We start from the raw sequence: 25,228 nt of genomic DNA, 5'->3' as shown, positions 1-25,228 counted from the left end.
CCATGCAGGGTTTTGTCAAGTATGCAGGTCATTAATGTCTACATGACTGGTCCTATGGTGGATAAAGCAAATTGGACTCTCAATTAAGTTGGACCTACATTATTTACGGTCACAAATACCAGGCAATTAGGCCATCAATAATTATTACTTATAGAATTATATGTTTTGTAGAATATATGTATATTATAAAAACCATGTATATAAAATAAAATCATAAACTATGAAAAAAAAAAAAAAGAAAAGGGGAATAGAGCCTCAGGGATCTGCAAGACCATAACAAAAAGTTCAATATTCATGGGTTTTGAATCCTAGGAGAAAGAAAAGAAAAGAAACAAAAAGAAAATAAAAGAAAAGAAAAAGAAAGAAGTCTGAAATAATATTTGAAGAAATAATGGCTGAAAACTTTTCAAATTTGGCAAAAGACATAAAGCTACATATTCAAGAGGTTTACTAAACTCCAAACAAGATAATGCCAAGACATCAAAATCAAACTGCAGAAAACTAAAGACAAAATATATTTAAAGCAGCCAGAGGAAAACAACACATTACCTGTAAAGGAACAATTTGAATTGTCAACTCAAAAATCTATATCCAGCAAAAATATCATTAAGCAATAAAGGCGAAATAAAGACATTCTCAATTGGAGTAAAACTAAAAGAATTTGTTGTCAACAGATCTTCTCTAAAAGAATTACTAAAGGAAATTCTTCAGAAATGAGATAATATCCGAAAGAAACTTGAGGCAGCAGGAATGTAGGGAGAGCAAGAGAAATGGGAAATATCTTAGTAAAAACAATAGTCCTCTTTTCTCTTAAGTTCTTTAAAATGTTTGCAAGCAGAGAACAAAAATTACAACATTCTCAGGTTTTTAAAAATAAACTTTTTTTTTTTTTAATAGGCTTTAAAGAGCAGTTTTAGGTTCACAGCAAAAACTGAGTGAAAAGTACAAATGTTCCATTCCAGGCACTAATGTATAATAAACCTAATGTTTAGTAGAATGCACCAATGAACCCATCAAGACCTGACGCTTTCTATTTTAGAAAGTTATTAACTATTAATTCAATTTTTAAATACATATAGGCCTATTCAAATTGTCTATTTCTTCCTGTTTGAGTTTCAGCAGATTGTGTCTTTCAAGAAACTGATCCCTTTAAGTTATCAAATTTATGGGCATAGAGTTGTTAACAATATTCTTTTATTATGCTTTTATCATTTATGGGATGTAGTGATGACCATCTTTCGTTTTCGATAGCAGTAATTTGTGTTCTCTCTTTTTAAAATAGTTGGCATGGGCAGAGGCTTACTGATTGTACTGATCTTTTCAAAGAATCATGATTTTCCCCCATTTATTTTCTCTATTTCCTGTTTTTGATTCCATTAATTTCTGCTTTAATTTCTATTTCTTTTTTTTTTCTACTGACTGTGGATTTAATTTGCTGTTCTTTTTCATGTTTTCTAAGGTGGAAACAGCATATAGGTTTTAGGCCTTTCTTTTCTAATATATGCATTCCATGCTATAAATTTCCCTCTATAAACTCTTATTCCTGCATGTGCAAATTTTAATTAGTTGTATTTTCATTTTCATTTAGGTGAAAATATTTTTAAAATTTCTCTTGGGATTTCCTCTTGATCTACGTGTTACTTTATAGTGCATTGTTTAATATCCAAGTATTTTGAGATTTTGTAGCCATCTTTCTGTCACTGGTTTCTAGTTTAATTCCATTGTGTTCTAAGAGTAGACACTGAAAGATTTTTATTCTTTTAAATGTGTTAAGGTGTGTTTTATGGCTTACAATGTGGTGTATCTTGGTAAAGGTTCCATATAAGCTTGAGAAGAGTGTGTTCTGCTGTTGTTGCGTGGAATCATTGATAGATGTCAATTATATCCAGTGATTGATGGTGTTGTTGAATTCAACTATCCTTACTGCTTTTCTGCCTACTATATCTTTCCATTTCGGATGGAGGGGTGGTAAGTCTCCAATTATAATAGCGAATTCATCTATTTTCTCCTTGAATTCCTATCAGATTTTGCCTCACATATTTTGATGTACTGTTAGATGCACATGTTACAGATGGTTATGTCTTCTTGGAGAACTGATCTCTTCATCATCATGTAAGGCCCCTCTTTATCCCTGATAACTTACCTTTCTCTGAAGTCTTTGTCTGAAATTAATACATCTACTTCTGCTTTCTTTTGATTAGTGTTATGGTATATCTTTCTCCGTTCCCTTCTCTTTTAATCTATATGTGTCTTTATATTTAAAATGAATTTCCTGTTAACAAGACATAGTTGGGTCTTGTTTTTTTGATTCATTATGACAATCTATCTTTTAATTGGTGTATTTAGATCATTAGCATTTAAAGTGATTATTGATCACAGTTGTACATCAATGGATGATGGGGATAAAGAAAATATAGTGTGTGTGTGTGTGTGTGTGTGTGTATTATGGAATACTACTCATTTATTAAAAAAAGAATGAAATCATGTCTTTTTTGCAATACTGAATGAGCTGGAGGCCATTATCTCAAGTGACATAACCCAGAAACAGAAAGCCAAATACCACATGCCCTTACTTACAAGCAAAAGCTAAATATGTGTACACATGGACATAGCAAGTGGAAGAATCGACATTGGTGACTCCAAAAGGTGGAAGGTTGGGAGAGGGGTGAGGGATGAAAAATTATACATGGGATACAGTGTACACTATTTGGGTGATGGTTACACTAAAAGTGCACACTTCATTCACTATGCAATATATCCATGTAACACAATTGCACTTTACTTCCTAAATCTATAAAAATAAAAAAGAAAAGATAAAAAGTAAAAATTAAAATGAAAAAATCCCAAAGTGACTATTAATATAACTGGAGTAAGATCTATCATATTTGTTACTGTTTTCTATTTCTTGCCTCACCCCTGTTTTTGTTCCTGTTTTTCTCTTTCACTCTTTTTCTTCCTTTTGAGGTTTCATTGAGTGTTTTATATGATTCCATTCTCTATCCTTTATATATATATATTATATAAAGTTATATAACATACATGTAACTTTTTAGTGGTTGCTGTAGTATATCTACAATATACATTTACAACTAATCCAAGTCCACTTTCAAATAACACTATACTTTTTCATAGGCAGTGCAAATACCTTATAACAACAAAATAATCCCAATTCTTCCATCCCATCTCTTGTATCATTATTGTCATTCATTTCACTATGTGTGTATATATATATTCAATATATATTTCATTTCACTTATACATATATATATTTTAAATACAGTGTTTATTATTTTGAAGAAACCATTATCTGTTAGATAAATCAAAACTAAGAAAGATACACATTTTTATTTTACTTTCACTTACTCTTTCTCTGATGTGCTTCTTTATGTAGATCCAAATTTCTAACCTATATTATTTGCCTTTGCTCTGAATCACTTCTTTGAACATTTCTTGCAAGGCTGGTCTGCTGACAACAAATTCCCTCAGTTTTGTTTGTCTGAGAAAGTCTTTATTTTCCTTTCATTTTTGAAGGAGCATTTTGCAGGGTGCAGAGTTCTAGGCTAGTGAGTTTTTCTTTCAGCACTAAATACTTTACTCCATCCACTCTTCTTGCTTAGTTTCTGAGAAGTGGATAGGATTCTTTTCTCCTTAATAGGTAGGGTTTTCCCCCTCTAGCCTCTTTCAAGAATTTTCTTTAGCTCTGATTTTCTGCAGTTTGAAACTCATATACCTATGTGTGGATTTTTAGTATTTACCCACTTTGATGTTCTCTGAACTTCCTGGCTCTGTGATTTGGTGCCTGACATTAATTTGAAAACATTCTCAGTCATTATTGTCTCAAATATTTGTTTCTTTTCTCTTACTGGTATTCCCATTATGTGTAAGTTACATCTCTGTAGATGTCTAACACATCTTGGATATTTGGTCCAGTTTCTTTTCTTTGGTTTTCTGTTTGGGAAGTTTCTATTAACATATCCTCAAGCTCCGAAATTTTTTCCTCAGCCATGTCCAGTCTACCAATGAGCCCATCAAAAGTATCTTCATTTCTTTTACAGTGATCTCTAGCATTTCTTCTTAATTCTTTCTTAGAATTTTCATCACTCTGTTTACATTGCCCATTTGTTCTTGCATGCTGTTTATCTGATCCAGTGCAGAATCCTTAGTATACTAGAGTTGTTTTAAATTTCCATTCTGATAATTCTACGCCATATCTGACTCTGGTTCTGATGCTTGAAATGTCTTTTCAAATTGCATTTTTGACCATTTAGTATGCCTTGTAAGTTTTTCTTGGCAGCTGGATATGATGTACTAGGTAAAAAGAACCATGGTAAATAGGCATTTAGTAATGTGATGGTAAGGTTGTGGGACAGGGGAGGGCACAGAAGGCATTCTGTAGTCCTATGATTAGGTGTCAGTGTTGTAGTCAGCCTGCATCTGAACTGCAAACTTCACAAGTCCTCAGCTCCCCACCTCCACTCCTTCGGTCAAACAGAATTGACTGTGTGGACTGACATCAGGTATTTCTCGTCTTTCAAGTTGGTTAGGCTCTGTTAAAACTCCAATAGTTTATGCTCTGGAAAATAGTTTCACTTGAAGGAAAGCCTTGTTAAGAAGAACAGGATGCTCCGGCATATTCCAAAATGGTTTGATTTCCTCTCCCACTGTCGGAAACACGAAAGGATTTTCCTTAAATATTCACTTGAGAACATGGTCAAGCTCCTGAAGAAAAAACTCATGCAAGTGTGGAGGCTCCCTTATGACTGGGTCTCCTGGAGTTTTTAACTCTCAGACCTGTCCACTCTGGGCCTCCAGGAATTAGCTAACTATACTTCAGGTTTTCTTGCCCTGATACTAGTTCCCATGGAGGTTTCTGCTCATGGGTTTCTGCTGCAATAACTTGTGATTCTCTGTATGCACCTGTATTTTTCTCCAAACCACAGGGCAGTGGTTTGCCCTCTGACCTCATTTCTCTGACAGATAAGAAGTGTTACTGGTTTTTTCAGGTTTTCCCTTGTTAGGACAGACTGACATTTTCCAAGCTCCTTATATCTGGGACCAGGTAGGTCGAGACGGAATTTTAAAAATGTATGTAGATATAATATACAAGAAACTACAATATAAAGAGGGTGGGTAATGGGAACCATAAGGCAAAATGTCAGCAGAATTCACCTGTCAAGTCATCTGTCACATTATTGCATTTTTTTGTGGCAAGGTTAACTTCTGATATTTTTAATTGTTACAGGATTATTCAAGTTTTCACTTACTTGTTTAGTCAATTTAAAACTGTATTTTAAAAAGAATAACCATTTCATTGAAGTTTTTGTATTTACTGGCATAAAGTTGTTCAACACAGAGTTTAGCAGAAACTACCAATGTGAAAGCTGGTTTGGCACAGGCTGACCTCTCAGGATTTCTGCTTTCATGCTTTTCGTGACAGTTCAGCATATCATAAAAAGGCATATTTACTGTATTTTCCCAGCATTCAGTTGTGTCAACTGGTAGATTTAGTCATGGCATACAGCCGGCCATGCAGAAAGAGTGTATGGTTGTTCCTTCTTAAATTAGGACATAAGTCTTCAAAGCCTGAGAAACACTTTACTCAACACTAATGTATTCTTCAACTGGAGTAATGGTAGAAGTGCAAGCCTTGGTGTTATTCATGATATGTCTTTCTCTGTAATATAATGAACCCTGGACTGGGAATGAGAAGCCTTGGCTTCTTGGCCAGGTCACCTATTCTTTTCATTGCTGGGCCACTTTAAGGGAATAGTATATACTCTGATCCTACACTTTTCCATCTGTGACTTGGGATGCTAATTATTATTTTATTATTTTTTATTTTTTTACATGTATGTTGCAAACATAGTGAGGTTGTTGTGAGGATCAAAATATATCCACTTAAGTTAATGAGGTTTTTGTCACTTTATACAAGGTATTATTTTTCTGTGTGGCACTACACTAAATGGGATGTATACAAGTCATATTTTCAATTCCAACCCTCCCCTCACGGCCTGCCAACTCTTATCCAAGCCATCCTGATGTATAGCCAGTCTGAAAAAAACCCTGTACCACAGTATACATTCTCCACAACATTATGGAGAAGTGAAAATATACAAATTTTGAAGTAATAAGTAAAAGAGCACTACGGGAATTTCAGGGTTATAAAAGATAGTAATCAAGGAGAATTCACAATTGCTCTTCCAACCACTAAGGAACAACAGTCTTACATTTTAGGGTTCTTTCAAGTATTTGAAGCCCTTTTCTTTGATTTCCAGAACAATATTTTGAGGATGGTGCCACAGGTGGGACAAGCTCCCCACTTTGCCAATGAAAAAAATAAGAGCTTGGAGATGCTAAAGTACATCTTCTAGCTCCCTTTCCTAATTACTTTCTTCTAAAGTTGAGTTTTTGTCATCTTGTATTGCAACTGTCCATTTTCTTCTCTGTTCCCCCACTGAACTGAAAGTTCTTTAAGGACAAGATCCATGTTTTATTGTTCTTTGGAGCCACAGTTCCCAGTACAATGTCTGAAAACATTTAATTTTGTTGTTGAATGAATAGATCTCTATTTAGTGCATATACAAATGAGGTGAAGAGAGGCTAAGTGACTGACACAGATCAGAAAGCACCTTTTCAAGAGGACCAGGCCTAAAACTGAGACCACCTGATTCCTAGTCATAAGGTCTTTTCTCTATATCATATTGTCTCCTTAAAGAAGTGGACTTTGAGTGGCTGTCTAAAAATAGAATGAACCCTGACCAGACGGAGATGAGTAAAGCTTGGAAAAACATCCGGAAGAGGTACTGGGATAATCAGGCAAACAAGACTCCTAGCAGATGATCTTTGATGGGATGAAGGAATAGACTACACAATAGAAGATAAGGGAGAGATGACATAGGCCAGTGCCACTGTAGGGACCAATGAGGTACATGCAAATGATGGGAAGGACTCAAATGAAGGACAAAGACAACCAGGCATCAGAGGAGGTGATGAAATTGGACAGGAGCCTGGGGAAAAGTACATCACTGTTACTGAAATGGAAAGGGAGGACCAGATTCAGATGGCATTGGTTTTAGAAGTAGGGAATGTGAAGTATATGTGTATGTGTGTATGTGTTTTATGATTTGTTATTGACATTTTGGGGAAAAGTTGAAAATAAATCCCAATTCTCATCCTCTATCAATTCTCATGTGATTAAAGTCTGGAGAATGTTTAATGTTTTCTTTCAGAATTACTTGTTGATTGCTTTTTTTCATTTTTGTGAGCTGCTGAGTGTGAAAGATGAGTATTACACACCATACTTTCCCCCAAGGAATGAGTAACTACTTAAATTTTATTCCAAAAGACTTAGTAAAATAAAAGCTTCAGTTTCCTTACTTATGACTAGAGATCTAAAGGAATTTCCTAATTTTCATCATCAAATAAATAAGAAAACAGTTCACTTAAATACAGAGATAATATTAAAGGATTTGGTGAATATTATAGATCTAAATTTCACAAAGTGGTAAGTGACTTGTGTCTGGGCTTAATCAGTACTCTGTTCTAACTGAGAAAATAAAGTTTCTAGATTTTGTTGTTTACATAAAAGAATTTAGTTCCAACTGTTCTTCATATTCAGATGATCTTAATGTTCTTTTGGGAAGCCTGGCACATACAAATGAGAGTTCACAGGTGACATCATGAACTTCTCTTTCTGGAACTGGTACCAGATGGAACAAACATGATTACTGTAGCCTGTTAAACAGAATTTCGTGAATTTAATAGCACTTTAAACCTCCTCATTCTCTCCAATCAGATAATCCTGGAGCCAAAGAAGTGGCTGGGCCCTCTTAAATTTGATAGCTTGCTGTTAACTTTTTATCTAAAATCGACCCTTTAGCCAGTTGAGATACAAAACTGACTCAGTCCCCTTTAGGACAACTCATGGAGTGGCTGCTAAGAAATAAGCATTAGTAGAACTGTCCCTGAATGTATAAGGTGAAACATCTCTCCACAAAACCAAGGACACCGAACAGAGAATTGCCATTTTGCTAGTCCATAAAGGTTTGCTGACATTTCTCAGAGAACGATTAATTACTAAAAATGAAAAGTAAAAGTGTACTTACATTTGAGCCCCAAGCTAGGTCAAGGCTCACACTGGCATACTTGAGGAGACCTATAGTACATTTAAGGGAATTTTAAATACCTCCTTACTGCTATGGTTTGAATGTTTGTTCCCTCCAAAAGTCATGTCAAAATTTAATTGCCATTGTAACAGTATTTAGAGGTGAGACTGTTAAGAGGTGATGAGGCCATGGGGGCTCTGCCCTCATGAAGAGATTAACGTCATTATCTTGAAAGTGGGTTCATTATCAAAAGTTGAATTTGGCCTCCTACTTCCTCCTTCTCTCTTGCCCTCTCTTGGCTCTTCTGCCATGTGAGGAACAGCATTTCTTCCTGCCTCTGGAGGATGCAAGGTGCCATCTTGGAAGTGGGAGTTGGGCCCTTACCAGATATCAAACCTTCTGGTGCCTTGATCTTAGACTTCCCAGCTTCCAGAATGCTAAGAAATTAATTTCTGTTCTTTATAAATTACCTAGTCTGTGGTATTCTGTTAGAGCAGTACAGAACTAAGACACTTACAAAACCTGCCCTTTCCACCCTCCACACTCATACTCCTATCCCAAACATATTTTGGAGTTATTTCAACCATGGAGAAAATTAACAAACCAATAATTTAAAGTGTAGTTTCTATTCTCTCGCTCTCTCTCTCGCTCGCTCACTCACTCCTGTTATAAACAGATTTACTGTGATGCTAATCAGGCTTTAACTTCAGGGCACTTCCATGCCCAGGTATATGCTCATATGTTTTTGTACAATTTGAAAAAGATATTTTAATGATGACTGGTGAAAACTATTGTCTCTTCTGCCTGTCTTCCCCTTGTAGCAGGCATTGGAAGGGTGGTGGGCTTGACAATCTGGCTAAGGGGAAGTTGAGTTGGGAAGACATTTAACTTGGGTTAATTAGATATATTTATGTGGCTTACAGACAACTCTGTATATGGTTAAATTGCTGAGAGCTGTTCTGCTGGAAGAATGGATTCCAGGAATATCATTACCACCCACTGCTCTCACTTAGCTAGTGTCATAAGAGGAAGGTGTGGAGCAAAACGCTGTATCACTAGATAAGCATGTTCTGTGCAGCCTGGCACCAGAAGCATAAATTTGTTGGAGATAAAATATGATTGGAAACATACGAAATCTGATGTTCTGACCATCAGACATGTAAAAGCAGAAGCGATAAGATTCTAGTTTCACGGACCCCAAGTCAAAGGAGAATGTCTTGCCTGTTAAGAATATATCTGATAATTCAGAGTACACAATTACAAACTCATCATAAAATAACTTTTTCCAACTAACTCCTATATAAAATGGATAAAAGTTATTCTATCAACAAGCAAATTATAACAAAAACATTTTCAAATCATACCAAAATTAACTCATTAAGATGAGATGATACATTTGAAAGAGAATAAGCAGACTTTTGGATTGTCTAATAATCTAGCTAATGAAGAAGAGTAAATCACATGAACATATTCAAAACATATCTAAATATCTTCTTGCTGATTTGAGATAAAATACTAGTGGTAATGAGGATCATTTCAATGAGGATTTTGATGATAAACTGGCTAATGAGTTGTCAATTTCCACAAAGACCATGGAACAGAATAGTGAACCCAGCAATAAAGTCACATGCCTACAGCCATTTGATCCTCAACAAAGGCAACAAAAATAAGCAATGGGGAAAGGGATCCCTATTCAATAAATGGTGCTAGAATATATAACTAGTCATAGGCAGAAAAATAAAACTGGACCCCTATATCTCATTATATACAAAAATTAACTCAAAATGGATAAAAGATTTAAATATAAGACCTCAAGCTATAAGAATACTGGAAGAAAACCTACGAAAATCATTCTGGACATTGGTTTTGGGAAATAACTTATGAGTAAGTCCTCAAAAGCAAATGCAACAAAAACAAAAGTCGATAAGTAGGACCTAATTAAACTAAAGAGCTTCTGTATCGTAAAAGACACTATCAACAGAGTACAAAGACAATCCATTGAATAGGAGAAAATATGTGAAAACTATGCACCCAAAAAAGGTCTAATATCCAGAATCTATAAGGAGCCTAAACAAATAAACAAGCAAAAAATAAATAATCCCATTTAAAAATGTGCAAAAGACACGAACAGACAAGCATTCAACAAACATGAAAAGATGTTCAACATCAATACTCATCAGAGAAATGCAAATTGAAGTCACAATGAGATACCATCTCACACCAGTCAGAATGGCTATTATGAACAAGTCAAAAAACAACAGCTGGCAAGGCTGCAGGAAAAAGGAAATGCTTGTACACTTTTGCTAGAAATGTAAATTAGTTCAGCCACTGTAGACAGCAGTTTGGAGATTTCTCCAAGGACTTAAAACTACCATTCCACCTAGTCATCCCACTACTGAGTATATATCCAAAAGAAAATAAATAATTCGACCAAAAGGCATAGGTACTTATATGTTCATTGCAGCACTATTCACAATAGCAAAGACACGGAATCAACCTAGGTGCCCATCAGTGGTGGACTGAATAAATAAAATGTGGTACATATACACCACAGAATACTATGCAGTTATAAAAAAGATCATGTTCTTTGCGGCAACATGAATGCAGCTAGAGGCCATTATCCTAAGCAAATTAATGCCAGAACAGAAAACCAAATACCACACGTTCTCACTTATAAGTGAGAACTGAACAATGGATACTCATGGACATGAAGATTACAACAATAGACACTGGGGATTACAAGAGGTGGAGAGAGGGGCCAAGGGTTAAAAAACAGCTCTTGGGTACTATGCTTAGTACCTGGGTAATGGAATCAATTGTACCCCAAACCTCAGCACCACCCAATATACCCAGGTAAGAAACTTGCATGTGTACCCCCTGAATTTAAAATAAAAGTTGAAATGATCTTTAAAAAAAGGGAGTTGTCAATTCCATGGCTATTTAAAATGTATCACTGCATAAGAAAAAATTAAAATGCCCTGATAATACAATAACCCTAAAAACCTGCCTGACATTACAAATGATGAGTTGTAAAACTGAAAGAAGCTTTTGCAAACTATCAGTAATTTTTAAAAACAGTCTGATCAACAATTTCAGAGAAAAAATTACCTTTTAATTCACTGTATACACGATGAAATTATAAATTATTGATAATTAAAGAAGTAAGAAATGTGTGCAAGAAAATGCAGAAGTATTAACAAGGTATATCAAGTAGTTAATATAAATATTATATTTGTATAGATTTTGTGATATCTATGGTGATTATCAGCTTTTTACAAATGTGACTTGTTATTCTTTTCTTATTCTAATAAATGTTCATTTTTGTAACTAATGTTGTATTAGAATTTTTATTCATCTTATTTAAAACCTGAATCCTGTGTTTAAATCAATGTTACTCAAGTACTCATGAACAAAACCATTAAGCATTGAATTTTTAAGATTCACATCTCTCTTTAAAGCCAAATTTAAGAAAAAATAGTAGGACAGTCACATCAGCTTCCTCTCAGCATAAACTGAAATACTAAATTAGGAAGGGTTAGACCACAGTCAATGTTCTAAATCACTGGCTTCTCCATTTCTCTATGACTTGTTGACTACTTTTAGGAGATTAGTTGACCTGTTGATATAACAAATATTTACAAACAGCAAAAAGAATCCAAGAACAGTTATGTCTAAGGAGCCTGCAAATCTATCCTACCAGGAAAGGAAAACATGACTTCTGAAATACAATAAGTAAGAGAGAGGTATGCAGAGAGGCATAGAGTTCTCCAGGGATTCTAAAGAGGGGAAGATGACTGCCAAGCAAGGTGATTAGGAGAATCTTAAGAGGAAACAGCGTGACTGTATTCATTTCCCAATTCCATTATAGAAGTTATTTAAGGCCCATATAAGAGAGACACAACAAGAGAGAATGCAGTAAATGTTGAAGCAAAATGAAAAGACAAAAATAAGAAGAATACAATAAAGGGTCAGAAAATGGGGCTAAAAGTACAGTCCGTGATGCCTTGTCCACTTATTCCAAGAGGACCTCAAATGTGGCTCTTGGTATAGGGATAAGGAGATAATTTACTCAAAATAAGCCTTCAAGTGAAGGGTTGGGGTCTGAGTTTACAATGAAAATGAAATGATGGCAAACCTGGGAAGTAAGGTGTCTGCCATGGTTTCCCCACATTTCCAGACATTAAGCACTGGGGAATGTTGTTATTCTAACAGGCATCTTACTCTGATTAGGCCTTGGCAGTTGAGCTGTACCATAAGTTACATCTTTTCCAGTCCAAAGCAACAAAACCCTTAATGTATGTGATGTCCACATAGCTTCCATAGTTCAGCTGCTAAAATAGAAAAATAGTGCCAGCGAATTCAACACTGCATAAATCACAAGGCCATTGAGAAGACGGCATCCAATAGAATCCACACAGCCTTCTGTTGCTCCTTCAGAACCATCTCTATAATTGTTTCTGTATTTCACTGATATGTTTGCTTTTTCACATAAAGGACTTAAAGAGAAAACTATAATTTCAGTAAAATTTTATGCCCATGTCATGGCTATAAATGATCATAATGATGTTATTTTGATAATATATCTGCATCTCTTAAAAGAGGATGCTACAAATAATAATACATCTTCTGCTTTTTTTTTTTCTGACATTTCACATGTAGAAGAACCATGAACAACTTTCCCCTGTGCAGTGAGAGGCATTCCAAAACTGGCAAAGACATATTTTTAATTAAATAAGTTAGTCTCACAACTGTAATTCAAACTTGAAACTGGCAAAGTTTCTTTCATTTCTTACACAAAAAAACCTTAACTTTTAACTGTAATAAAGTGTGAATCCTTTAATAACCTGGATTGGTGTCACCCAATGGGGTAATGAAAAGGGGATGTTAATGTACTAGCTTCCTGAAAATATTTAAACATTTTCATACAAGACTAGAAAACTTACCTTCTTCCACGTTTAGCTTAATAGAACAAATCATATGAAAGTTTCATAGTGGTTCTTTTATTTATAAAATAATCACATTCAAGTCTTACCGGGGAGTAGCAAAGTTTTCAATTCTTTTCCTTTGAAGAAATAATGTAGAGCAATCACTCATAAATCCCTCTAATTATAAATAAAATTCAAGATATTGTTTGACAATGAGATGCTTTATTAAGCTTGATACATTTACTATATAAGAATTCTGTGAAAAAATGGGGTATCAAATTATTTTGGGTCTGAATCTTTGCATTATAAAATCTATCCCAAAACTATGTCATCTCACTGTATTCTATTAGCACACGGATGACCAAAGGCAACTACTTCCTTTCCTGGCAAAACAAGACAAATTTCAGCTGACATCCCCCATGGTGTTACAAGTCCTCCTAGTGAAGTAGAAAGTCCCAACCCCCTTCTCTATGCAGTGTCATCTCCAGGAAGGTAAGCTTTAGGAAGCCCCTGAGCCAGCCCTATATCTGTGCTTGGCATGAGGTTCACATGGGTTCGGCCTTGAGATGGGCATGTTCCTCTCAACCAAACAACTCTACCTGGATTATTCCGAGACTCCTTGGAGGGGTGAAACTTCTGGAAAAAAAGAAAGTAAGAGAGAAAGAGAGAGAAAAGGTCTGAATAATGACAGGAATACACAAAAGATCAAATTCAGCTGCACCAGTGCTAATGGGAAGAATGAAGAAATTGGAAAACAAGCAGCTTTGTGGAACACTCTCTGGTATGACAAAAACTGACCAGACTGTCACTGCTTCCGACTTAATGCTTGTGAAGCCCACCCATTCTCTTACCAGGCCTGGGTGTCTCTGCAGTGAGATGTCTGTGGTTGGTAAACAGTTCTGTAGAGTCTTGTTCTACCGATCTTTCTTCAAGGTCTGACTCTGGGATTGTAGTACAACCGCCTAGTGGAAAAACACAAACAGTATTTTAAGCAATGTGTAAGAAAATCTGCCTCTCTACACAGCAAGCATAGTTTAGGAACACACTGATCATAAAGATAATAAATGACGTGACAACAGTCTTCAGGAGTGGCTTGAAAAGAATAACCTTAAATGTTTCTTTTTGGTGAGAATACTGGGAATGAGTTACTGCCCCTAAAGACATATTATACTGATTATGACTTGGCAACAGCAGCAACAGTATTGTCTTTAAATTTATCCTTTTTAAAGTCAGAAAGGACAAAACCTACAGCATATGTGATATCCAGAATATAAAGGCCCCTCAGCAGGAATTCCCTTTAATACCAGAGCATCAGAAACTATAAAAGAGGCAAAGCACATGAGCCATGAGGAAAAGAAGGCTTCCCTGAGCAAAGAGAAAGGTTGCTGGTGTTCTGGTACGGTGGTTACCAGTGGTGGCATTTCTCTGGAATTTGATTCTATTCCTGAATCCCAACACCTTACAGCACAGACACAAACACTTCATAATTCAACAGCAAAGTCATGATTTCAATCCAAAGGTGACTTGAGGATGAGCTGGCACTGTTGTGCTTTTGAAGTACTGGGTATAACTCATTTGACTTTATTCACCAAAATCTTGTATGGGAAACTCACAATCATGAGAGAATTTCCTGACTACATCTGCAACTCGATTTGACTGATTTGCCATCATTTCCTGGAAATGTACTAACATGTTGTATACTGTACATGCTTTTTTTCCAAAGCCATTCTTCTTGTTAATGAAGTGTGTTTTCTTTTTCTGAGGCTTCTCACACACAGAGTCCAAAGCCTCAGCACTCAAGTTTGGTTTTATGTATGAGGGGGTGTATGAAGCTCACAACATTCTGAGGAAAGAGAGGGTATCAGCAGCACTGATTTCAAAACCACATCATTCAAATGAGACGGAAGTGGCAAGATCCCAGGTTTCAAGGAAAACACACCTTACTATCCACGCCTCTGCATCAACTCTGAAACAGAAATCAGTGCTAAGGGAAATGACAGAAATGCATTTCCACACTCATAAAATAAGAATTAGAGCTATCCTCCAAGATTCCCTGAATAGAAAACATTAGAATTATCCATCAATGCAACGGAACTTGCCCAGTCATACCTGAAAATGACAAGGGCCTTACCCAGAAGGAGAACCAGGCTTATTTTTAATCTCTCCAAAGCCTGTAGATCACAGTAACCAGAACTATCATTATTGAGTACTTTCTAAGGGCTAGAAATCCTGCCCATATTATCTCATTTAATTCCTACACACTATACCATGAAATAGATATTATTGTTATTATTCTCATTTTATAAGAAAACTGAGGTCTCATGAGATTCAGTAATTTGCCAATGTCACAGAGCTCCAGTCTGGTCACATGGTGGGGCTGAGACCTTTGGAGAGGCCCCAAAAGCCAGTTCCTTTCCTCTCCTTTTTTACACTCATCCAAATGAGTAAAAAGGCAAAGGATATATGTGGTGGTGGCAGCGGCTGGGGGAAGACCTGGAAGACTAATGACAGGGAAGCGCAGAAAGAAGGGATGTGCTCCCTGCTGAATAGAACTCTGGGGGAAAAAAAAAAAGGCAGAAAAGTCACTTCTCCATCCCTGAGACAGAGGGAGGCGGGGGAGGCCAGGAATGCTGTACTCATGTAGCTGCTTTCACACACAAGACAACTCCAGGAGGGAGGAAGAGACGAGTCAACAGATGAGAGCGAGTTTGATGAGCAGTTAAAACAGCTGCCACATGCTTGGGGAGAGGTAGGTCTCCACTGATAAATGAGTGTCCCTTTCATTCCACCTGACTCAGTATTTTGACAAAACAGAAATAGAAGATTTCCTAGTTATCTATCCTGTGGGCTCAAAAGGAAAAGCCAGTTGCTATAGATTATCAACAATGAATGTAATCTCCTCTCTTCTCTTTGCCTTGTCCTGCATACAGAGATGGCAAGGTGCCCTGCCCTGGTGCTCTAACCCTCAGGTGCTATAGTAGGCACAGATTGCATGCACCTCCTCAGACTTCCACCCACAGCAGGGGCTGACCAGCCACTTGCCCTGGGAATGTCACCCACCTTTCTTTCTTTCTTTTTTTCTTTTTTTTTGAGGTGGAGTTTCACTCTTGTTGCCCAGGCTGGAGTGCAATGGCATGAACTTGGCTCACCGCAACCTCCGTCTCCCAGGTTCAAGCAATTATCCTGCCTCAGCCTCCTGGGTAGCTGGGATTACAGGCATGCGCCACCATGCCTGGCTAATTTTGTACTTTTAGTAGAGATGGGGTTTCTCCATGTTGGTCAGATTGGTCTCGAACTTCCAACCTCAGATGATCCGCTTGCCTCAGCCTCCCAAAGTGCTGCGAGTACAGGCGTGAGCCACCGTGCCTGGCGCCACCCCCTTTCTTCGGATGCCTCCTGTAGCCAGACTGTCCAACTGCACACCTAGAGTGTCTGCCACTTCCAGCTTGGAAAGAACAATGGTGTTGGGCTCTGGCATCCTGCCCAGCGAGTGTATCATAGGAAAAGAAAAGAAGCCAAAGCTGAGCAGAGAATTCTCCCTGGGCCCTTACCAACCAGGAATATGCTAGATGATTAGTTCTCTTTTGCAGGACTCCAAAAAAAGGCTGTGTGCTGCGTAGCTGTACCTGCTCACCATCTTCATGGCTCCTGGAAAGAGGCACTCCCAGATGCAGGCAGCACCACTCTGCATGACCTCACATATTCCCTTGGTTGCTGCCCTTTGTCCCCACCCTCCCTTCCCTGCGTTTGTGTTCTCAAACAGCCATCACTTTAGTCCTTGCCCCAGGCTCTGTCCTCTGGAGAAAATCACTGATACTGGGAGTAGTTCTATAGTAAAAAGTAGGTCTTCACAATGGAATTTTGAAGTTAGACTGGCCACCCATCTGTAAGCACTAGGTGCTCCATAGCTGGAGGTGAACGGGATGGTAATAGTCCCTGGTGTACAATTACTTATGCTTTCACCCATGCTTAACTAGGATGACGTGCACGCAGAGGTCAAGACACTGGGAGATCAAGCGGCTATGGCATGGAAACATGTAATCATACGGATTTCAGATGCTGCTTCTGATGACTACGTATCTCACAAAAGGAAAATGGTAGCTCATGGGTTAATGGGCAATGGGAGGCAAATCCACAAATTCAGAAGGCCTCTTTGGCCTTGCTCATGTAATGAGATCATCACATCAGCCGAACAGGAATCACCTGGGAGCCTGTCAGAAATGCAGAATCTCAGGCCCCATCCCAACACCTACTAAATTAACATCTGTTAAGAAACAACAGATGAGTATATCTGGTACTTTTCCTAGGAAAAAATATATACTTGTTAAAAATTTAAGGGCAAGCAAATAAAAGAATATAGATAAAATATAAAACTTCCAAACAAACTGAAACTCTCTGAGGTCACCCATGGAAATGAAGCCTGGGTTCCATGGACGCCAGATGGAGCACCCTTGGCTTAGAGTCCATCTCATAAAAGGAGAAGGGGAAGAAAAGCTGCAGCTGGAGGAAGTCATCCAAACACAATGGCAAGTGTGACACAAATGAGCCCGCAGGCAAGGACAAGCAGAACTGCAGGCTTCTGGCCTGAAAATCAAGCAAGCGTCTCACTTCGAGGAGGGCAAGAGACTTCCAATCCCATGGACCTACTGTGTGCTGAGCACTCTACCTTGCATTTTCAGTACAGTAACTCACTCCATCCTCAAATAACGCTGTCACAAAGGCCTCGGTGCCCTCATTTCGCAAGGGTAAATTTATTGATAGCAATGTGTGCTTTTCTTCTATTGGCCCTCCCCCTGCCCCCTTTTCCTACAATGTTACCCTAGGCCATTTTGTGCCCCCTCGCCTCCAGGGAAGTTTGTAATGGGGGCCCCATTAATAAAAGTAGCCTAGAAATACTTTTCTTTCTAGCTTTGGTTTTCCATAGCCAGGGCTCCCTGAAGAGATGGAACTGAGAGAGTGAGACACAACTGGTACCTGGGTTGGCTCAGAGGCAGCAGCCCACAGCCCAAGGTAACAAGACATCACCCAGAGATGGAGGCATGGGACACAGAAGGAGTGGGCACCAGAAGCCCCAGCCTTAGCCACAGGGAGCCTGGAGTTGACTCCACTGATGGCTCAGGCAATGAGGCTGTGGGTAGTAGCTACTGTGTCCTCATTTTCTGAGCCCCATGTATAAGCCTCCCTGGACGCAGTGGGGTGTGGCAAGGGTGGGCATTAATAACGGAGACTGAATTTCCTACCCTCTTGTTATTAAAGAAAATACAAAGTTTACATTTCTTGCATCTCTGACTTAGCTATGCAGTCAGGCCTGCTAGAAAGTTTCAATTTATTAAATAAAACCAAGAGATGATGTTATTTGCTAAGGCTTACACAAGTTTCTACACCACTGCAACCCAGTTCTCCATATATTACAGTGATGCTTCTAAAAAAAAAACTTGCTTTTCAAATTTCCAATCTATCTAAACCAATACTTTTGTAAAATGTAACAGAAATGACTAAAAAAAACTAGTAGAAAAATCAAATGAATAAGACATCCACTTTCACCTTTTAGAATTAGGTTCAACAGTTGTAAAAACACCCTTTCAATTGCTACAAAAGTTTCTCAACACTTTGTGCATGTCAGGTAACAAAAAGTTTGCAGACAGATGCCAGTCTTTCAGCCATACTTTGAGTAGCACTAACTATAAGATATGGTCTAACTTAATAAATGTGATATGTAGAATTAGGGTTAAAAATAATAATACAGCAAACTCCTATTTATCTAAGGTTCAAATACCAGCAAACTCCTTGTGGCAACAAAATGGGCTTTCACAACCTATGTTCCTTCTTTCTAGTCATACATCTAGTGACTAGATGTGGCAGCTCTCTCTCTAGTGGTCATGGTGTTCAGAACAATCTCCCCCTCCCACCAATGCAGGGACTCTAGGTTCCCCTCACCACTGCTGGGTGGAATATAATTAAGGGAAGCTGGCATCTTGAGTCAGAAATCTAGATGCATTTCCACAATGGAGTGTTGCTGTCACACAGAATAGTTTTATTAGAGAGCCCTATTACAATTAAGTTATCGCTTTAAAAACTTTTCTGGACTAATCTGGAAACCTAACTCATGTGAAATTATATAATATGAAGCATATATAATGAATTTTGAACAATCAGCATAGAACCATTTGGAAGAAAACTGTTTATAAGAACAAAACTGTTAATAAATTGGAGACTACATCAATGGATATTAAAAAGGATGTGTTTGAGGCACTTTATTATGGGGCCTATGACTGAACTGCTGACAATCAAATTATGTATACGGCCTTTTGTGTTAACTAAACTTTGCTGTAAAAATTTGACTTTTCCACATTGATAACATATTCATACAAATAGCAATCATTAGCCAGCCAAAAATTTATTTTAGTAGAAAATCTCACTTAAAACTTTGAACAAATAGGAGTTTGTCCTATATTTATAAAGATAACACAACTCTAGGATTTTTAGGGATTTCAAGCTATCCTCTAACCTGTTTCCATATTCAAAAGCAAATTATAAAATGGCTGCACTTCCTCCTCAAAAAGTGGTACAGATTTTATCAGCAGGTGAATTACACTAAGATATTTCTATCCATTGTCAGAAAAACAAACAAAAAACAACAATAAAAGGAGCTTAGGCCCTCTCTGCAGGTTGCTATTGTAGAGTTAACTGGAAGAGGTAGAGTTCAAAGGTTAAGATAGGAAGTGAAGCAGAAGCAAACGTGACTGTCATCTAGAATACCGGAGATCAAAATTGGAATGCAAGGTAAGCCGTGGTATGCTGGTAAATGTAGAACAGCTGGCTTTCCAGGAAAAAAGAGGAAAGTGCCAATGTATAGTGTTCACTCATCTCTGCGGGATGAATACTCCCACTATGGCCAATTTCAAATAACCAGAATGACATCACCAAATGTACAGCTTGGCAGAGATGTGTAGTAGCACACTATTATCTAGTATTTTCACCATACAGATTTCATAGACGTAAATAACCTCAAGAGAATACATAATAGTAAAACATAGTAAAATAATTAGGAAGGAAAAGTTTTGAGTTTGTATTATCATTGTTTTTATATAATTTATTTCATTGTAAGTTTATGCAATTTTTAAGAATGCCTATATATTTAACAACGGACTCACAAAATTTCTAAAAATTCAGCAGTTGGTTCTTACCAGCTAGCGCAAGCCGGTTCTAGCACTGACAGTGGGGATGGTATAGGGAGGTTAAGGTTGTGCTTTGAAGTCTAGATTCATGGCTCCACATTGACAAGTTAAGTGACTTCTTGAGCAAGTTATTTCACTAAAATCAGTCTGAGTTTCTGCATCTTCTAAGAGACTAACATAGCTCTGCTTCATAAGGGAGAGAGATGAATGTGCATAGTGCCTGGCACATTGAAGCACAACTCAGTCCTGACTATTTTCAGGCCAAAGTCAGGAACACCAAAAGAAGAGTAGGGTACACAGGTCAAGATAAAGTCCCTAAGGTGGGGGTTTGGCAGGGAAGGTTTCAAACAAACTAATATATCCCTGGGGCCAAAGACAGCTCTCCAGCAAATAGAGAAGTGTCTGATAACCTCAACCAGGTGGCCACCCCGGGAGTTGGCGAATCTATTTTACTCAAGCCCTACGTAATATCTCTCCTGCTACTTGATCTGCTGCGTTCCAAAATTTGATTCTACCCCAGGTGAATCAGGCCTCCTAGCTGAGCCTCCTTGCCTCAAAACCTACTTTGTAATTCAAATAGCCTAAACCAGGGGGTTGGCCAGATAGCAAATATTTTTTAGGGTCTGTGGGCCATCTGGTCTCTGGTACCACTATTCCATTTTGCTGTCATAGTGCAAAAGCAGTCATAGTCAATACATAAATGTGAATGAGCACTGGCAGTGTTCCAATAAAACTTTATTTACTAAAACAGGTGTTGGGCCAGGTTTGGCCTGTGGGCCATAAGTAGTTTGGCAACCCTGGCCTAATTTGAGGATCATAGAAAGCTTCTCTGCATACAGTATCATAATTTTCAAAGTTCCTAGAGGCATTTAACATTGCCAGATGTCTTATCTTAAAATATTACTACGAGAATATCCTATAGTGTTATTATCATAAGTTTAAAAGCATAGTTTTTGTCCAACTGTGACAAATGTTCTTTCTTGTTGGGTAACGAAAAAAAGTTTTTCTCTAATAGATTTTACTTTTTAGAATAGTTTCAGATATGCAGAAAAATTTAGCAGATAGTACAGAGAATTGCTACATATCCTCTGCATAGCTTCCCCTATTTATTAATATTTTTCATTAGTGCGGTACATGTGTTACAATTAATGAACCAATATTGATACATTATTATTAACTAAAGTCCATAGTTTCATCAGATTTTTTCATTTTTACTTAACATCCTTTGTCTTTTTCAGGATGCTATCCAGAATACTTCATAACATTCATTGTCACGTCTCCTCTGGCTCTTCTTGGTCGCGATAATTTCTCAGACTTTGTTTTCGATAGCCTTGACAGTTTTGAGGAGTACTAGTCAGGTATATTGCATGATGCTTTTCTATTGGAATTTGTCTGATGTTCTTCTTATCATTACACTTTGGAATTTCTTAAAGAAGGTTGTTTTTTTTTCCCATAAACTCTTAGAGTTTCCAATATTTTACAATTGTCTCCAGGAGTTTCTCTTTTCCTCTATCAAAAGTGAAGCCAAGTGGGCAGTGAATGGAGAGGCCTCTGGAGGGCAGAAGGCAAAGCACAAGGCTTAAGTCTTGGATGGTGGAGTTCAAGTTATCACAGTAGTGGACTAAGCTGCACCTAACTGTAGGACCCAAGGCAGGTCATCAGTTGCCCCATCTTTAAACAGGGGGTGATGTTGAAGCCGACTGTGAGCATGCCATGAGATCATGGAAACCTAGCATCACGCTCAGCACACTGTGCATTGTATCACCTCCTGCCTTCTATTTTTTTTTTTTTGTATACATGCACTTTCTGCACCATTTTTTTGTGGAATCACAGAACTGTAGCTTTAGGTTTAATGACTTTCGTGTAGTACATATCAAGACAGAGGCTCAGAGAAAGGAACTGATGCCGCAAATGTCCCAGAGTTAGTGCGGGTTCCCTCCTTCCTATCGCACTAGGGCTTTCTCAATAACATTTTTTTTTTTTTTTTTTAAATCCAGGAAGATCTTAATGGATTTGCTTGTGAGTTGGCTGTCCTAACTAGTCCTTCCTTTCAATGATACAGAAAATCCAGAGGCCTGGCAAGCTATTCTGTGGGTATATTTGAAGATTTCGCTGGTTTATTTTCTTGCAATAGTGACCTTTGTAATAAACTGGGTATTGGATGAGAGTGTTCCATTCCTTCATAGAAGAGAAAATCTTTTCTTCTGTTTTCTTCATATATTTAAGAGGAATCAGACAAGGAGACACTTTTAGAGAATCACAAATGACCACAGACCTTGTTCTGACTTGCCAAAGAATCTTCTGTTTGTATGACCTGAATTGCCACTAAGAATTAAAAACAGCAGAAATCTCAAAAATATACACCAGTGATCATGGTGTATATTTTTGTATATTTTTGATCATGATTTACTTGATGGATAAAGCATTTTTTTGAGATTTCATTTCAATGGTTTATAATTCATGTGCAGTGTGAGGAATGGGCCCTTTGAAAAGAACATCACACTATCTTAAATATGAAGCTTCCCTCAGACTCGGAGACTCTCTATAAATATATTCATTTGGAGGAATTTTACTGTGTGTGTGTGTGTGTGTGTGTGAGACACACAGAGACAGAGAGAGAGAACTGGACTCCCATTCTGTACGTTGCCTATTCACTCTGTGTGTGTGTGTGTGTGTGAGAGAGAGAGAGAGAAGATTCATATATATGCACACAGGTACACAGATATGTATACATTTTCTGATAATTCTCTACTCTGTTAGTTTTTCCAGTTATTTCAAATATTTTTTTTCTAGCCCAAGGAGAATATAAGCTATAAAAAGCCAGACATCTGCCGTATGCTTGCGTAGCAATACTGGCTGAGTATTTAGACACTTTTTGGCAAAATGGAAGAATAGAAGGAAGGGGGATGGGCAGGAGAGAGGGAGACAGGATGAAAAGCAAAGGGGAGGAGAAAGAATGGATCATAACATATTTTATCCTTCTGTGTATGCACTTCTACACAAGACATTATAGGTGATTTACAAAAGGTGTAAATGACAAAATTGTAAATCATACAAAACATATTAGCAGCTAGAAAAATGTAAACCAGACTAGGAGTTATAGCGAGGAAGAATCATGGGTAAAGACAGACAAGGACCTACACAGGGCTACAGTGGAGAAAAAATGCAAAATGTTATGGAGAGAAAGTGGGACTGCACTTCCTCTGATCCATCCTCTATGACCTCTCATCTTCCACACTGGACTTCAGACCAAAGGGCTCAGTCTGAACTCACTTGGACTTAACTTTTCTTTTCCTCAAGAGCACCCAACTGGTAAAGCTATGATGGTGGGAATTTTTTTGACTAATACTTTGATTTACTTGAGATATATATATATCAAATAAATATTTGTGTGTGTGTTTCTGTTCTGTGCTCAGGGGCCATCTTGGAAAGCCAACATTTCTGTGAAATTGTTTTTTTTTTTTTCCTTTTTCTAATTTTACTTTAAGTTCCAGGATACAAGTGCAGAATGTGCAAGTTTGTTACAAAGGTATATGTGCACTATGGTGGTTTGCTGCACCTAACAACCCGCCATCTAGGTTTTAAGCTCCACGTGCATTAGCTCATTTGTCCTAATGCTCTCCCTCCCCTTTCCCCCAACCCCATGACTGGCCCCAGTGTGTGTTGTTCCCCTCCTTGTGTCCATGTGTTCTCACTGTTCAACTCCCACTTATAAGTAAGAACATGTGGTGTTTGGTTTTTCTGTTCCTGTGTTAGTTTCCTGAGGATGATGGCTTCCAGCTTTATCCATGTCCCTGCAAAGGACATGATCTCATTCATTTTTATGGCTGCATAGTATTCTATGGTGTATACGTACCACATTTTCTTTATCCAGTCTATCATTGATGGCTTTGGGTTGGTTTCATGTCTTTGCTATTGTAAATAGTGCTACAATAAATACACGTGTGCGTATGTCTTTACAGTGGAATGATTTATATTCCTTGGGGTATATACCCAGTAATGAGATTTCTGGGTCAAATGGTATTTGTGGTTGTAGATCCTTAAGGACTCGCCACACTGTCTTCCACAATGGTTGAACTCATTTACATTCCCACCAACAGTGTAAAAGCGTTCCTATTTCTCTATAGCCTCACCAGCATCTATTGTCTCCTGACTTTTTAATAATTGCCATTCTGACTGGCATAAGATGGTATCTCATTGTGGTTTTGATTTGCATTTCTCTAATGATCAGTGGTGTTGAGCTTTTTTTCATGTTTGTTGGCTGCATAAATGTCTTCTTTTGAGAAGTATCTCTTCGTATCCTTTGCCCACTTTTTGATGGTTTTTTTTTGTTTTTTCTTATAAATTTAAATTCTTTGTAGATTCTGGATATTAGACGTTTGTCAGATGGGTAGATTGCAAAACTTTTCTCCCATTCTGTACGCTGTCTGCTACTCTGATGATAGTTTCTTTTGCTGCACAGAAGCTCTTTAGTTTAATTAAATCCCATTTGTCAATTTTGGCTTTTGTTGCAATTGCTTTTGGCAGTTTTGTCATGAAGTCTTTGCCCATGCCTATGTTCTGAATGGTATTGCCTAGGCTTTCTTCTAGGATGTTTATGGTTTTGATTTTTACATTTAAGTCTTTAATCCATTTTGAGTTAATTTTTATATAAGGTATAAGGAAGGGGTCCAGTTTCAGTTTTCTGCATATAGCTAGCCAGTTTTCCCAGCACCATTTATTAAATAGGAAATCCTTTCCCCATTGCTTGTTTTTGTCAGGTTGGTCCAAGATCAAATGGTTGTAGATGTGTGGTCTTATGAAATTGGGTTTTCAAAGGCACTCACTGAGCAGACATTTTCCAGAATAACATATATATAGGAGACTGTTAATAAATACAATAGGCATAGACCTCATCAAAGCACATCTTGGAAATAAAGCCCTTGGGAATGGAATATTTTACTTACTGTGCTCTTAACACAGCATGGTGAGTCAGGTTGATACCATTCAATGTTGCTGCTGCTCTCTAGGTAAGACTGGA

The 25,228-nt window shown here is 37.6% G+C and overlaps 1 protein-coding gene across 9 annotated transcripts in view; it reads right to left on the bottom strand.

Annotated features, from left to right (window-relative positions):
• Positions 1-25,228, bottom strand: part of BBS9 (Bardet-Biedl syndrome 9) — a 602,892-nt gene that overhangs the window by 86,940 nt on the left and 490,724 nt on the right. For 6 of the 9 annotated variants that reach the window (XM_033193464.1, XM_033193467.1, XM_033193463.1 and 3 more), the window contains 2 exons: positions 13,882-13,992; positions 13,090-13,666 (listed from right to left, as the gene is read on the bottom strand). In XM_033193464.1, coding sequence (XP_033049355.1) covers positions 13,635-13,666; positions 13,882-13,992 — 143 coding nt within the window. In that variant the 3' untranslated portion in view covers positions 13,090-13,634. Of the gene's footprint in view, positions 1-12,809; positions 13,667-13,881; positions 13,993-25,228 lie in introns of those variants that run through there. The other 3 variants (XM_033193460.1, XM_033193466.1, XM_033193468.1) reach the window with 3 other exon arrangements.

Source organism: Trachypithecus francoisi, unplaced genomic scaffold, assembly GCF_009764315.1.
Source record: "Trachypithecus francoisi isolate TF-2019V2 unplaced genomic scaffold, Tfra_2.0 Lachesis_group4, whole genome shotgun sequence".
Classification (NCBI taxonomy): domain Eukaryota; kingdom Metazoa; phylum Chordata; class Mammalia; order Primates; family Cercopithecidae; genus Trachypithecus; species Trachypithecus francoisi.
This window is presented reverse-complemented; position numbering and strand designations above follow the sequence as displayed.